Source organism: Lissotriton helveticus, chromosome 10 (genome assembly GCF_964261635.1).
Source record: "Lissotriton helveticus chromosome 10, aLisHel1.1, whole genome shotgun sequence".
NCBI lineage: Eukaryota > Metazoa > Chordata > Amphibia > Caudata > Salamandridae > Lissotriton > Lissotriton helveticus.
Genome location: NC_136071.1, coordinates 866,545,978 through 866,562,890, shown reverse-complemented (window position 1 = coordinate 866,562,890; position 16,913 = coordinate 866,545,978). Strand labels below are relative to the sequence as shown.

The window sequence follows — 16,913 nt, the reverse complement described above, 5'->3', positions numbered from 1 at the left end:
ATTTGGTACTTGTACTTTATGGTTACAATTCCAAAAGGTCTGCTTTCAGAAACCTACTGCACACTAAGCCATTGGAAAGGATGGCTGCAGTAGACGAGGTGTAGCTAAAGAGTGAGCGTTTTTGTCAAATTGCACCCCAAAAGTGCAGTGGTGTAACAAAGGCCCCCATAGCCCCTGCGGTGCGAGGGGCCCCAAGCTCCAGGGGCCCCCCTTAGCACAGTGCTCTGCCTGAGCGAGTCCAAAGGGGACCCGTCCAGTTTCGTTACTCCACTGCAAAAGTGAACATACAGCTGTTATACTACATCTCTGTTATACTCCATCTCTTATTTATCTATCATAAAATTAATTGAAAAGAGGAAAGGAGACTCTAAATCATGTCAAGCAAACTCTTGGAAGTGGGACTACTCTCTGCTCAGATTTAGATAATGTTAGTAATAAAATCAGTAACCTGTTCCGTCCAGGCATAGGTTCACAAATACAAACATGAGCTCATCCCCTGGTAACGATGTCACACAGCAGGCAGGCTGAAGTTAGAGAAAACTTGTGAAGCATATCAAGACAGTGAAAACATCAAAAATACAACACAAAAACCCTACTATAACTTATACAAATATAGAATACAACAAAAATCCAATACGGAGAAACGGAGATATGAATTTTAAAAGATTTTGAGAGAAAATGCACAAAGAAAAAGTGAAGTCAATAGAAGGTACTGTTAGTCTGTGTCCGAACCTAAGCTTATTCCAGGCTGACCCTGACAAAATGTGGGTCAGATACACCAAACAGGTTTGTCCCGGTGAAAGATTTTACGTTCTCACTATGCCTTTCAAATGGAAGTCTAAATCCTCCAGCAGGGTAAGGTTGCAGACTGTATCCATGGACGTTCTCTCTAAGCTGGATAGCTGTTGCCAGTGGCCATGCAGAAGCCACAAGTTTTGGTGTGAAAATCTCAAAATGGGAAGATGTAAAATTTTACACCAATAAGTCCTCTTGAAAGTCAGATACTTTTCACACCGGCAAGATTTCTTTGTCAAACTTAGTCTCTATTTTTTGGAGATCAGAATCCTCCAGAGAGGCAAGGCTGTATCTGGAAGGTGACACTGAAGTAAGATAGGCATGAACAAGAGTACACTGTCCAGGCTTTTTGAGCTACAAAAGTCTCCGAGCAGGACCAACTTTATTTTCTTGTCCAGCAAGGTTGTGCCTTGGGCAGACTGACTTGGGTTGTAGGAGCTTCGAAGGTTGGAAAATCCAAACTTTTTCTATGTCCCAGCTTTTCAAAGATTGTTGGAGAAGACCAGCTAGACACAGCCTAGGGTCCCAGGACCTCAGGAACAGCGTGTGGGGTGTCGGGGCGGAGTTGAATGCTCCAGCAGAGGCCACCAGGAGGGTACAGTCCAGGTAAAGTTGCTACTGGGCACCTCAGAGAAAAGGTCATTTGCAGCTTGTTGTGTAGCTGTAGCCACACTGGAGGTGAGCCAGCTGACCCTCAGAGTCAAATTCTTTTTCCTGGCTACAAATGAGAGCAGGTCCAGCCTTTCAGATCTCCATACAGGTATCAAACAGCAGGTGCAGTCCTACTTTCGTTCTTCCACAGCTCCAGAGAGTGTTCAGAGGAGAGTGCCTTGAGGTGCCACATTTATGGTTATCAGTAGCTAATGGGTGGGGTGAGTCATGGCTTCTTGCTACCCAATGGGATAGAGTTTCCATTCCAGGGCAACTCGTCCCACTTTTTCAGCAGATCCTGTTTGCCCAACTGCAAACAATTACACAGTGCACCTTAAAATTCAAGATAAAGAACCCCTTTCTCCATTGTGCAAAGCCAGCGTACCCAACCAGAGGTGTGGCCAGGGAAAGGTGCAGTCCCCTCCTCTGTGGTCACTCACAACTGGTTTTGGGGTCAAGTCCATGCCACTGGCTTTGAAAGCACCTTCCCACACCAAGGCCATTGCCCTTCCTCTGGCAGTAGGTTTCAGTTCGGATATAGGGCAAGCACTGGCTGATTAGCTGCTAGAGAGCAAAAGCAAATTAGCCTCTGGGAGATTCAGGCAGGGAAAAGGTAGCTTTCTAAAAGGTGATTTTATTAAATATGTATTAAAAAAATCAACTTTACCACTAAATTGGGCTTTTAATAAATATTAAAAATAGTGGTTTAACAAAAGATAGTAGAATTAATATTTTAATCTGTACTCTAGTCTTCTCATGGGAGAGCCAGTCTTCCAAGGTGAAAATAGCTTTTTGGGGCTTGTCACTGGAGGAACATGGTAACTTTAACTTTCCACATATTCTACATTTATCACTTTAAAAAACACATGCACCCTACCTTGTAGACTACAAAACCTACAGAAAAGACATTAAAATGTAAATGAAAGGTTTCCCCGCGTTAAAAGGGGTATTTTGACAGGTCCGTCTGCAGGCCTAAATTGCAGCAGTCGGCTACAACAGTAGGCCTGAAGCCATATTTCCTGTCACACTAGGGATGACAAGTGCTGCAGTCCAGAGGTGACATTTAACTTTCCATGCTATGGTCTTAAAGGAGAGGTATATATGCCTAACATGGACTAGCCAATTTCCACCTGTTTTAAGGGTCAGAGCACATACACTGGGAACTGGACAGCAGTGCCTTAGTACGCAGACTCTAAAACCCAGAAATAAAATTGAGGAAACAAATCTGTGTAACACTTCAAAAGGGGCATAGCACCAGCAGTTCTAAAAAGGAGGTGCCGAGACAGATCCTTATAAGCCTCTCCATGTTTGCCCTTACTCTAGGAGTAGAAAGAAATGTGAACTCTGCAGCAGTACTAACCTTCACTGGCCTTTGATGTAACTTCAGAGAGACTTGTTAGAGTTATTTCACAGTCTCGTAATTTTAGAATTGAAGAGCTTTCAATATTACATAAAAACAAATTCATTGTTGTTACTTCTTTAGCTTATGCAACTAACAACCATTGATAAAGCCAATAGTCCTGACTTTAAGTTGTACGGTCAGTTGATGCATTGTATTTGGATGCAATAACAGAAAGAGACAGCAAAATACCCAGTCGGGCGGCACACTATCCTAAGCGCAAAATTTCATTACATGAAATGAAAGTCATGAGGAGCAATCCATGTGTTTCGCGTTCCAGTGCTTACAGGGTTTGACTTCCTTAAAATATACACAGACTATAAACCACTCCCATAACATGCCTAGAATTGGAGAATAAAATACTTACTAAAACTTTATCATATACTTTATCCTTGACCGTGATTGCAACATTTTCCAAGTCCTCCTCCGTAATATCTTCCACGGAACGAAAAGCAGTGCATTTGGAGGAAGACGACCTCCGCCTCCGATGTTCCTCCCGCTCCTCCTGTAAAACATCAGCATCAAACAAAACTGAAGAGCGGAATAGAGAGAGAAAGAGTTTTTCCTTTGAATGAAGGATCAATATAGGTTTATTAAGGACACTTACAGATGAGTCAACAGTAAGTTTTAGTTTCGAATTAACTGCTGATAAAATAAATCACTATTAAAGAGCAACATCTAAGGGGAGATGCACATATTAAAGAGAAGACAAATATGCTATAGGGAAGACTTTCAGGTTCACAACAGACCACTTTATTGTAATTGATCTAGTCCTATTGCTAAAAGAGATTAAAAAGTAATCAACTTTAAACAGAATATGGTCCTTCGGATACAAATCTTTGAGATCAGTCAACTCTTTCCACGGCCGGGGTTTGGCCGTGGAAAGAGTTGTAGAGTGGAAATGACTGTGTGTTGTATCTTTTTCAATATCTTGGCCATCCAAAATATGTTTTTTGTTCTACCTTACTCATGATTATTTATCGATATGAAACATCACCTCAACAATGTTTGCAAAGTAAAAATGTGATGGAAAATGTGAAGAATGTTCTTATATAACTAAATTAGTCAAAACTTTGTTCGATTTATCAAAGGTAAAAAAAGCATGGTGTCCTGAAAGAGTGAAGTTTAGGCTGTACTTTAAAGATTTGGCTTCGACAAGGAATTGTGTTAATGTTTGCCTGCAAGTAAACGATGGCATGATATTTAGTTTTTAGCACTGTTCATTTGAAAACATACACATTCGAGGAGCATAAGAACATTTTAAAAACGAATATTCCCATAAGCAGTGTACGACAAATCTATTGGTGCAAGGTATAACTTCTACCTTTTGAGAGAAATTGCAGAAAAAGGTACGTTTTTGTCTCGATGCAATTGTACAAAAAGTGGCATTTCTGGTCAAGATTCCTCGCACAAAAAATCCCAACAGGGAAGCGAGTACCAAATGTTGATTTATTGGATCGCGGTAGTGAGGAGATGCCAGCCAAGTTATGGTTTTCCATTGGCTTGGTGTCTGTAGGTACAAGAGTAGACACTGTGTAGACGGCGCATTCTCAAAAGAGCAGTCAGCAATGATGATTTGAGGCTACTGCAATTTGACAGCAGATATCAATGTCTGTACTGTACCTTACTGGACACATGTTTGTAATTTCTACATGTGGCACCACAGGGAAACTGCCTGTAGGTGAAGCCCCACCCTTGATCTGATTGTCTGCCCAGGAAGCAACAAAGATTTTTACAAATGTTCTCTTTAAAAACAAAACGAAAGAAAAAAAAGAGGACATATGCCTCCACCTTTGGGGAAAAAGTCACATGTGGATCCCATGCACCAAAAAAAGCCAGAAGTGGCAGGACACCCTTTCGAGTCTACCAAGGAGGAACCACATCAGTACAGTTGTTACTGGCAACCAGAGTACACTCTTTAAGATCTGGTAAGGTTGTCTGTTGCAAAGAGTAATTTAAATTACATTATGGCCTAACCCAGCTATGTACTGTATAAAATGGTAAGTTCAACCATCAGAAACTCAGCAACTAGATGTGAAGGTGCAAAGGAGAAGAAAAATAAATAGGGGAGCAGGATGTGCACTTTTTGAGAAACCTAACTGCATCAGTCATTTTAGTGGCCCCTTATACAAACTTCAAACTTCCCAGTGGGCTCCGGAGATCTGTGACCACATCCTATTCGTTTTCAACAGAATCGAAGCTCAAAACAAAAAACATTCCTTCCACCACCCTTTGCCTCAGGTGCCCCACCTGAACAACACCCGCCTGTTCTAACCGACCCTCACTTTTTCAAGTTTGCACCAGCCATTGAGGTCATTAAAAATGTTATTTACTTCAGAAAACAGATATGCATTGCTGAGTTAGTTAACCAGTGTCTCACCAGAAAGTTGGCACACATCAGCAAGTTAATTAAACCATCTTTAGTGGATCTATTCCTAAGGCACAATCAACACTCTCCCGGAGAAACCTCCACTGAACTCGGACAACCGTTTCAACAACACATCTTTGATCTATTTATCCTAATACAAGGTACCAGAAAAGAACTACTCTAGATGCGAGACCAGGGCTTACACTTTGCCTTGATTTTTAGACTTCTGGGCTGCACTTGACATTAAGTGTTCCTCGACAAGTCCAGCTGATTAAGCTGCCATCAGTCATGCAATGCTATCTTATTTACCCGCTTGCTGCACACCACCCATCAAGTCAAACTTTATCCATTCGACTACAGATCCGCTAAAACATCACATGGTAGGCTCCCCAAGGCTCAGTAGGGCCACCAGCACTATTCAACAATTACAGGGCTTCAGTTCCCAAAAGGCAAATTCATAAAAGAATCACACAACTCTGTACAGGGGAGAAAGGTTAGAGTACCCATCAGGAGTATGGAACGAATCTTAGGACAGAAACAAGTACACTGTTGTCATTGTACCAAAAATCTGAACAAGGCATGATATTTTTGCACCACAATCCCAAAAAACGAGGCAGCGGATGCCTATAGCTCGCTGAAATAAATTAGCAAGAATTGCCCAGGGTAGCTTATAAAGTTGTATTTTCAGATTCCGCCGCACACCAGAACTGGCCACAAATCGCTAACGGCCCCTAGGCTCGTTTTACAGATATAGCTTATTTAGAGCAAAAACAAACACACACTTATTACTACAGTGAAAGGATAACATTCCAGTTAATTACTACAGATTCCTGATATTCACAGGAGAAAATAATTGTTTACTGGATCACAGACTGCATGTTACAATTACTTTACAACTTTAGAGACAAGACCTCTTCGATTGGAGTTTACCTTACCGCATAAATGTAACCCCCTTGCATCCAGGGGATGTGTTTGAACATATATGTTCAAAAAAGCAGTGGGATAAACAATATATGCAGACATGAAGAATGCTCTTTATAGCCACTGCTGAGGTGGGCATCTCAACCCAACAGTAGCAATACATTCAGTATGTGAAAACAGTGGCGTTGAATACATCTTCCTGTACAGGGTAGGTAGGGTAGCATTTAGAACTTTATCCGGGATTATTTATATTACCTCACTCAGTGTTCTTTTCAGTAGGGATTTGTTCCCATATTTTTGAAGGTGTTCAGCAAATTTAGCTGCAGATGCAGTAAAGTTTTCCATGGCAAAGTTTTCAGGTGGCCGAGCGTTCCTGGTTGGGTTTGTGCGCCGTTCAATCTCACCCTCAGTAAACGACCGCCTTGGGGTTTTCTTCTGCTTCTAAACAGGATTACAAAGCAGCCACTATAATGTAGGCAAAGATGTGGAAATGTTTAGTTTTATTAAACGTATTTAAAAACATGACTTACAGAGGGAGTAGGAGTCTGTGTCTTCGCCGGAAAGAGTCCAGGTATTGAATTTAATTCTGCTAACAACTGAGCAAGCTAGAGAGAGAAAAAAAAGTAAATTAATGTCACTGTGAGAATTTCAGTATAATGTTTACACAACCAAGACATTCATAAAAGAAAAAGCAGAGCATGGTGCTTAAAAATAACATCTCAGTTTCCAGTTTCTAACCTGATTTTAGGTAATTATGATATGGAGGCAGCCATTGTACCTACCTGCCTGTGAGCTTGAGCATTCAGTGATTCTCTTGCCTCACATGCTTATTAAACTGGAACACACATTGGTGAAAATTAGAAGACCTACATATAGATTCCTCTCGCTCATGGCTAATGCAAGGAATACACATGGAGAGAGGAGATGCAATCTGAGCTGCTTAGAAGTAGAGACTCATCCTCACACAACTCAAACGGAAAATAGTTTGAAGCGGGTTGGTGTGCTGGTCCCCATCACTTTTAACCTCTTATTGTCACACTTTTGTCAGACAAGGAGGCATTCTCTGAAACTGTGCCAGTGGCAATTGCCAATTAATAGGTATGCTGATGAGTAAATTGTGCTGCACCAGGGGTATTCAATATAGGGCTTGGCTAGCCAGATCCGACGTAAAGGATTCCAAACGACTAGGGAAACAGGTTATTTAGATTCATTGTATTTAAATGTTTTTATGTGGATCTACTGAAAAAATGCCACGTGAAAAGGTACTCCTGGACCTGTGATGGATATCTTTGTGCTACAGAAAACCTCAACCCAATAACAAAACTTGTTTTCTACACAACAGATGTACAATGCACAGACGTGTCTCAAAAACCACGAGTCAGTAAAAAAGAATGCCTGTGCAACTAATTTCTCTGAAGATCGATATTAGAAACTATTTATTGCAATTGTTTAGATTTAAAAACGTTTAGAGGGAGCTTGCAATTGCACTTCATTGACAAAGTGAAAAAAGAACAAGAGACCTTTGGATGAACTAAGATGTACCCATTATTTAATGATATCCCTCCACTATACTATTCCTTTTACAGTCCAGATAACAAACTAACAGGTCCACTGCCCAAATCACATTAATTTCAAATTTCCCTACACTAATTCACCACTAATCCTTTTTGTGATCCAGGGAAGCCTGCTACTCGCTGAAAAGTGCCACAACACCTCATCAGTGGAGCAATAGCTTTCTAAATGCAAACCCTTCCCTTCTCCATACCTCCACTATCCTTTTCAATCCAAATAATCGACTAACATGTCCACTGCTCAAATTAAATTAAATTTTCCCTAGACTAATTAACAACTAATCCTTGTGTGGTTCCAGAGTAGCGTGCTACTCGTTGAAATGTGCTTCAACACCTCATCAGGGGTTGCAAGTGCTTATAAATGCAAACCTTGTCCTCTTCTATCCTTCTCAATCCAAATAACAGACTAACATAGCTACTTCTCAAATTAATCTCATATTTCACTATACTAATTCACCACTAATCATTTTTGGGGTTGCAGAGTAGCATGCTACTTGCTGAAAAAGCGCTTTGACGCCTCGTCAGAGAAAGTAAGCAACATATAAATGCAATTACAATACAATATGATGCCCAATTTGAAGGTGTTACAACAGCAAAATGTTACCTGCTGGTTAGAAAAGTGCAATATACAAAATAAGTTATTAGCTATTGCATCGGTGCTCTAGTCTCCCACACCTTCTGCAAGACTTTTGGCAGAGGTGGGGAAATTGCATGCAGCAAGCCTAAAGAGCAGCTAAATCTGAAAGCTTTCCCTTAGGAATTCTTCAGAGGAAAATGTATGGCACAATATGGAGGACGCTTGCTGTTCTGGACCTTTGTGGATATTATCGTCACTTCAAAGTGTAGTTCACATGCATGGTCCTCTAGCAAGATGAGGCTGAAAGTGTGGCACACTCATGCTGAGGGAGCTTGCAAGTGTGACTGCTGCCACAAAGATTCCATATCACTGAACCAACTGCCACAGATAAATTGCCTCCCAACACAAAGTACACAACACCAAAGCACCCGCTCTATCCCACAGACAACACAACAAACCTCAAGTCGGGCCTGTGGCTAGGGAGAATTGTAAGGTAAAAAAGGCATCCTGAAGGACCAGAGATGCCATCAATCTCCCAAATTCAGGAACAGCAATAACTGCCTCATGGCAACCCAATGAACAAATTCAGAATGCAGAGATCCAATATGCGTCTCAAGCCTCCATCCTTCTGGAAAAACAAGAAGTAACTGAAATATAAGCATTTACCTTTCTTTCAGAGAAATCACCTCTACTAATACTTTGCTCAGCAAGGCAGGGACTTCTGTCTTCAAAATCAAGGTGTGTACGGGAGAGCATGACCTTGTGGAAGGAAGAAGGCCAAAGAGAAGGATAGGAAGGGGGGTGTATCATTTGCAGATTAGCTGATTGATCTAGTGATCCATTGTGAGCGTCTCCAAATCGGTGGAGAAAGTCCCCCATCACTTGAAGACAGTAGTGTAAAGGGCGAGGTTAGAGGAGCTAAGAGGCAGCAGAGCCGGCAGAGGATGACAGACTGGATCTGCTGCTGGCAATTGTGTCCCCTAGATCCACCTTTGCAATAAAAAGAGCTATACATTTGTTGGGGTGACTGGATTAGCTGAGGATCTTCTAAAACTGCATTTGCCTAGATCAACGTAAAACTTTTGTGTACGGTTGGTGGAACGGTCTCAGTGGGGTGGCTGGATCCAGTGAGCGAGACATAGCTCTCCTGGGCTTGAAGCATTAAAGGAAGGAACCTTCTCACCAAACAACCGATCACCTTCAAAGGGCAAGTCTATGAGGATAACCTTGGCATCTCCTGAGAAGTCAGTGGAACGTATTAAAGCCCGACTGTGCAGCATGACAGCTGTGCCCATGGATGAATACACCATGTCCATGAAGTCCATGCTGCACTCCAGGGTCTGTCTGCAAGCATTGTTCGGTCAGTGATCACATTGGAAAAAATGCTTTTAGTACTGTTGAGCATAAAATCTGGTTCATATAACCACTTTTTTAATAGACTATTAGGTGGTGCCATTCAGTAAGCTTTCAGATTTTGCTTCAAGTAAGAAGTTTGGACAACCAGACTTTCCAGTGACTGATAAGTAGAATGAAAATATGGATCACTCCGAGCAGCCCTTTCCTGCCTGGCTATCTGTCCATAGACCACTGGGCCCAAAAGTTTTCATCTATAGTGGCCAAGAAAAGGTCCAAAGGAGTGTTGTTAAATGCAAGGGCTCTGTAAATGTAGCAGATTGCAAGATCACTGTCAAAATGCCAGACTTCACCTCAGAAGAGGGCAAGGTATTTTACAGGGCTTCAGCTAGTTTTCGCACTACAGTAGAAAATGAACACATTGCTCTTAGGTGCTGGGGCTAGGGTTGGAGACCATGGAGGCATGGTATTAGGAGGTTTTGTGCTGGGAAGGCCCTCTGCAAGGTAAGTGGATGAGTGCTACTGCCCTGAGTGACTCAACTAGATGTGAAACTGGGATCATTACTTTTGCTGGCCCAGACAGTGCACTAATCTAGCATATGTATGGAGGCCTAAACCTGTCCATAGTAATTCCAAAATCCAGAACTGTAGGAGGATGAAGACAGGGTTGTCCTTACAAATACTCCAAGGACCATCAAGCAGGGGACGGATGATTAGTGCTTTCTGAGCACTACCATTTGGTGGATGTCAGGGAACAGAGGGCGAGTCAGCATAGTGTGTTGTCAAGGGTTTGGAAGGTTTTAGGCAGGACTTGCCCTTCTGTATTTTCTCCATTTACATCAGAAAGGCTGATGACAGCCAGGTGAGGATTCATCAACCTTCATTGAGTCCATGCTTTGAATACACCTGCTGAGCCAAACTCATCCCTGCCCGCTGTGAGAGCCATCACCTTGCACGAAGGCTGTGCCTGTTATGCAGACAGTCAAACCGGTTCCAGGACTGTATGCAGATCTGGTGGCTCACTAGCTCAGTTCTGGGCAAGAGTATAAAAGTGTAATCCAACCACTCCTCTGTGTTCTAGTCCAAAGTTCTTTTTCAACAAAAAGGGAGAGTTCTACATAGTACTCAGAGAGTTGTTGTAATCCAGGGCTGTTGTAGGTCTGACAGCCAGACCTCTGAGAGATTAGGGGGACATAATCTGTTGTCTGCACAACGTGCAGGAGAAGCTGTGGATCTTTCTAGAGCCTAGGAGCTTGCCTCCCTACTGAGAATAGGAAGGAGAGGGCCTGACCCTCCAAGAGAGACTATACAACAGGAGAACCTAAGCTAAAGTTCCCAGAGTGTGAAACACCAATATAAATCCTGTCTGCACTCTGGAGTGTGAACCAAGCCGAGTGGGGTCACCCGCCCTCAATATATGGCTTATCTGATGAACAGCATGAAGGGACACAAAAATTGCAAGGTGGCTTCACCGGTATGATATAAAGTGCCTACCTTCCACTGCTGACAAGCTGCAAATCAAGATGTCTCTGCTGCCATAGTCTGAGGATTCTGCAACAGCCCAGAGCTGGCAAATACAAAAGGCGACCAACCATGGATCCAGGACTGCTGTGCTGTATCTGCATCAACATAACCAGAAAGGCGGGACTGATGCCACGTTCCTGCTTCAACGACTTGAATGCTGCATTGTGACCGCGAAGGGAACAACACCCTCATCACAGTACTGAGCCACACTCCATAGACATGTAAAACATGAGGCCGTGTTTTAGACTGTCTTGCACTAGAACCGCATACTGGAAATTTGGACAACTCCTGATCAATCACCGGCTTTTGGTAGAGAAGGCAGCTAACTCTATACTTCCTTAAAGGATTTACTTAGGTTTTAAAGATTACTTTTTTTTAATGAAATGGGACAAGACCGTGTTCAGTTACCTCAAGTGGGAATACAAGAAGTCTTCTTACATGTTTGAAAAACCTTGAACAATTTCAGAAGCTATTTAGCATAAGAAGGAAAACCGGTCTTGGTATAACATTCCTTTCATGCCAGGTTTTGGTCTGACAGTTGGATCCAGTTGCACAGCTTCAAAGCAGGTGAACTGCATCACTTTGTGCTTCTGGGGATAAGCAGCAGCTGGGCAAAGTAAAAAGGCCATTGCCAAATTATGATTGGGAACTAGAGCAATGAACAGCAGTGATTTTAACTCTAATCCCTCAAAGACCTTTGAAGTGGAATTCCCCAAAATATTTTCTGCAACATTGATAAGGCTACACTTCAGCATCTCAGAATGTCTACCAACATATCATCCCAGAGGATAAGGGAAAAGGAAACAGCCCTCAGCCAAGTATTCCTGTTCTTCAAACAATATAATGTTAAAATACTTAGTAGATGCAGAGGCTTGGCGGAAATGGAACCATGAAATGTCACTCTCTATGAGGTATTAAGTTTATTAGGGCTACACAATTCTCCAGCTGATCTTGTACAGTGAAAAAATACCATCTTCTCAGCAATCCTTCACAGCCTGTGAGACGTGAATATTGCAGAACAGCTCAAAGAGTTAGATGGCAAACTTCTCGCCCTCATTCCCCCCCCAGCACTGCTGCTTTCTTGCAAGCGGGAGAAGGCAGCACAGGATCAGAGTTTTAAAGGCTTCCGTAGGAAAAATTCCTTTTTAGGTTTAGCCTGCAAAGACTTGCGCTGTGCTTGTAAAATCTCTTGTATTTAATATATCTTAAAACTGGACTGTGATCAGATCCCAACGCCGAACTATTGTGTTCATTCGCTTTTTATGTAACTTTTTTGTTAACATCCCTTGGCTGCACGCATTTACAATACTGCTATGAAGCCGTTCACACTGTTTAAGCCACATTCACTGTCAAGATAAGATCCCTTCCCACGGAAAAGGCAGACAGATTCTAACAGTATGCTGGAATGCTTGGTTTTCAATACTTAGGTGTGTAAAGCAGCTGCTTTAGCCTTAGAATGTTTGTGGCATTTCCTATTCAAGCCTCAGTACCATTCTTTGCACTTTGTAGGCATTATCAAATTGTTTTTTTAAACTCAATCTATTTGGTCATTATAATCAAATTCTAAAAGTTAACATACAAAAGTTATCTTAAATTGTACTACTAAACAGGCAACCACAAATGCAGTTACCTTGCAGACAATAGGGTCATGAGTGTAATGGTGCAGCAAGTGCAGTAACACCGGGCCCAAAAGTTGTCAGAACTCCTCTAAACATATATTGCTACATTTGACTACTAAACAGGCAGTCACAATAGCAGTTACCTTGAAGTTAAAAGGGACTGGATTTAAATGGTTGAGTGGCACCGGTGCCAAAACCTCTAGGGACCCCACTAAAGCCATATTATTGCTAAAACTTGAAATTAAACAGGCAGTCACAAGTGCAGTTCCCTTGCAGAAAACAGGGTCATGATTTCAATGGTGCAGCAGGTGCAGTGACTCCAGGACCAACATCTCTAGGCACCCTACTAAACACCTAAACTTGCTGTATTTTACTGCTAGGCAGGCACTCACAAGGGTCATGATTTGAATGGTGCAGCAGGTGCAGTGGTACCGGGCCCAAACGTTGTCAGAACTCCTCTAAACACCTAATATTGTTATATTTGACTATTAAACAGACAGTCACAATTGCAGTTAACTTGCAGTGGAAAGGGGCTTGATTTAAAAGGTACATCAGGTGCAGCAGCACCGGAGCCAAAAGTTGTCATAACTCCACTAAACACCAAATATTGCTATATTTTACAACTGAACAGGCAGTCATAAGTACAGTTATCTAGCAAGCACTATGGTCAGGATTCCAATTGTGCATTAGGTGCAGCAGCACGAGAGCCAAAAGTTGTCATAAATCCACTAAACACCAAATAGTGCTACATTTGACTAGTAAATAGGCAGTCACAATTGCAGTTAACTTGCATTTAAAAGGGCTTGATTTGAATGGTGCAGCAGGTGCAGTGGCAGTGGGGACAAAAGCTCTAGGGACCCCACAAAATCCAAATCATTGCAAAAATGTTCTACTAAACAAGACCGTCACAAGAGCGCTTATCTAGCAGGCAATAGGATCAGTATTTAAATGGAGTAGCAGGTGCAGTAGCACCAGGACCAATAGCTCTAGGCATCAGACTAAACACTGACTATATCCATATTTTGCTACTAAACAGGCAGTCAAAAGTGCAGTTAACTTGCAGACAACAGAGTCCCAATTTAAATGGTGCAGCTGGTGCAGTTGTACCGGGCACAAACGTTGTCAGAACTCCTCTAAAGACATAATATTGCAATTACATCAATTAATTCTATTATTACCCTCTTTCATTTCTCAAAGCTTTACTAATTACTTAACCACACTATACCACTAGTAAGGGCACAATGCCTTGCCTTTTTGTACATACACGCCATAACACTTGTACAACTACTCAGCAAGCTACAACTTACAAATAAACACAGCTTATTAATCACATAGGTGAAACCGAATGCATTTACCAATGTTAGTTTTGAATGGTCACCCCATTGTTTTTGGTATGGTGTGCTGGTTTTTGGACGCTGTACACTGGTGCACTGCTAACCAGGCCCTAGTGCATGTGCTCTGACCCCTAAAACACATTGACATTGGCTACACTCCAGATTGGCATGTTTAACTTGCCTAGAAGTTCCTGGTACTTAGTACTAAAGTACCCTCAGGGCCAGTAAATTAAGTGTCACTAGTGGATTGCAACACATGCTGTGCCACCACTAAAATGGCAATGCAAAGCATGTCTCCAGACCGGTCACTGCAGCCTGCGTAAGCAGTAGCAAAATTGCTAATTCGACCTGGCAAAACAAACCTTTTGCCAGTCTAATACTTCCCTTTGCATGCTTTTAAGTCACCAATTAGGTAGGTTCTACATGCCTACAGTATAGGGTGTCATGGTATGTAAAAAGTAAGACATCGGTACATGATTTTTACATGTTTACATGTCATGGCACTCAAAAATCCTTAGTTGTTTTTCACTGTGGTAAGGCTAGCTCGGTCATAAAAAGCACTGGGTTACATTATAACACCTTATGGTTCAAAATGTCAGTTTCGAAATAGCTCGAAAATAATTAAATGTCTCATTTTAACCATAATGTAATATCCAACTTAATGGTCAAGACAGATGTTATATTAGTATTTTCAAAATGGCAATTTTAGAAAGCTGACATTTTTCTACCTGAGCCGAATGTGCTTTTCTACCAGTGCTCCTCGTCACCAGACTGTTAACGGTTCCCATGTGGTGAAATGTGCATTGCTCCCAGACTGTGGTTGTAAGGCTTGGGTGTAGGGGGATGTTTTTCTGCCTAATAGGATGGCCACCTGGGCAGTGCCCAGGAACGAAATTATCTTCAAAGAAAACATAACCCGTCACAAGCAAATGTACTTCACAACTGGGTCTTCACCATTCATTGTCCTGTTAGCCAGCAAAGCACCAATTCCCATGGAGAGGGGCTGCACCAGAACCAGTTCTAAGTAACCACAAGCAATGGTTTGTCAATTATCATAGCCACACTTCTGAGTGAGCATAAGGAGGCCTGCAGAGGGGGAAGATAGGTTCAGCCATATTGGTTTTAAAAAGAAAGCGGTACTGTGGGATAGTTTACAGTAAAACACTAGATGCCCATTTTTTCCACCGACAGATGAACAAGCATCAAACCAGGAAAACTGCATCAAATTAAGCTAATCGCTACACGCCTGCTAACATGGTGCATTTTTAGTTTTTCTCTTTTCGTGGTCAATGTTTCCAGAACTAAGAGCAGATGTATGAAACTTGTCCAGGGTCCTGAAGACTTCTTGTGTTCAAAATATTTTATTACATTTTACAGCAGAGATACAGTGGTGAACAAAACTAATCCACAGTAGGAAAGGAAAGTAACACAAGGGGAGGTGGAGGAGTCTGTGCCTAGGTTGATATAGTAAACGCTGACAAGGATTGTTAGGTGAACTGCGGGCGGAGGCGTTTATAGACTGTGAATGGTACAGTTTGGAAAAGCATCCGTTTTAAATCATTGTGCAAAGAAATCTGGTGGTGCCCAGAACATAAGAAATGGATTGCTAAAAACAACCAAATAGAAAGTGTGGCGCTTTTTCCATAGTGTGCTGGAAGAGTGGGCCTCTCTCGCATGAAGAGTATAACAAGCTGGGTCCTTCTGACTTTTGTTTAATACAAGTAGTAATATATTTCTCCGATCGTGGACAAGAAGAGTATCAATCAAGTTCTCTTTACTATCAAGGTCACTTAGGTGATAGTTTCTAATCAGAAGACGAGATATTGGATATTCAGTGTTACAAGGAGTTTCTCTGTGTTCCTATGGAAAAGGGAGATAGTCACGATATTGTGACAGATATAGCTTGCATATAAAAAAAGATTCAAAATCCAGGTCTAGAGTTCCAATGTTGAATTGTTTCTGGCGGGTCCTGATGAAGGTGGTCTCTATTGCTGTTCTTCCACCGAAACGCGTTGGCCATTTTCTTCATATTTAGATCAAATGACTACGGTCACATATTGGACAACAGATACAATGCGACAGGATGATTTAATGTCTGTTTTTGATGTGTTGTATGGTTAGAATGTATGTGTGAGTATGTGTGTTGTGGCTCTTTGCCTGGCTTAGTAGAATTGTTTTTGTAGCTTTTTATAAATTTGTGGATTTTATGTACTGGATATACACTGATGATTCAAATTTAATGATAGATATCGTTGATGAATTTTTGTACAATACATATCCAATGAAATTTTGTACCAAGAGAAATAATATAAAGAAATGAAAAAAAGACTTTATAAAATAAATGAGTAAAATAAAAAACAAAAGAGTATTGATATGTTTTGTGTATGCCCTTGTGATTGGAGGTATCCCCTGTGATATAAAGCATTTATAGGTCGTGGGGAGTGTTTTTTCTTGTTATGGTGTTTTCTTCCCCTCTACTCCCTGACCTGAAGTGAATTTGAGAGGGGGTCCCTATTCTATTCTATTTGATATAGTAAACGCTCTACATCAAGGGTTGAATGGTACATTGTTTAGAGGATAATACGTAGGCATGCAGATGCAAGTATCGCAATCATTCTACATTAGGAATGGAACAGTACTGTATTTATTGAAAATACATAGATATATGGAGATGAATATTGCAGGGTTTCATAGTAAGTCATAACAGATCATATGTAGTGAACTACAATGCCATACATACATTTTATACATTGACCATTAGATAGGCATGAGTATTAGAAATTGGCATATTAAAAGTCAAG

At 41.5% G+C, this 16,913-nt stretch overlaps 1 protein-coding gene across 2 annotated transcripts in view; it reads right to left on the bottom strand.

Annotated features, from left to right (window-relative positions):
- CDCA7L (cell division cycle associated 7 like) overlaps positions 1 to 16,913 on the bottom strand; it is a 139,671-nt gene that overhangs the window by 46,031 nt on the left and 76,727 nt on the right. For both annotated transcript variants that reach the window (XM_078663511.1, XM_078663512.1), the window contains exons 4-6: positions 6,665 to 6,739; positions 6,390 to 6,575; positions 3,213 to 3,350 (exon numbers count right to left, since the gene is read on the bottom strand). In XM_078663511.1, the coding sequence (XP_078519637.1) occupies positions 3,213 to 3,350; positions 6,390 to 6,575; positions 6,665 to 6,739 (399 nt within the window). The remainder of the gene's footprint in view (positions 1 to 3,212; positions 3,351 to 6,389; positions 6,576 to 6,664; positions 6,740 to 16,913) is intronic.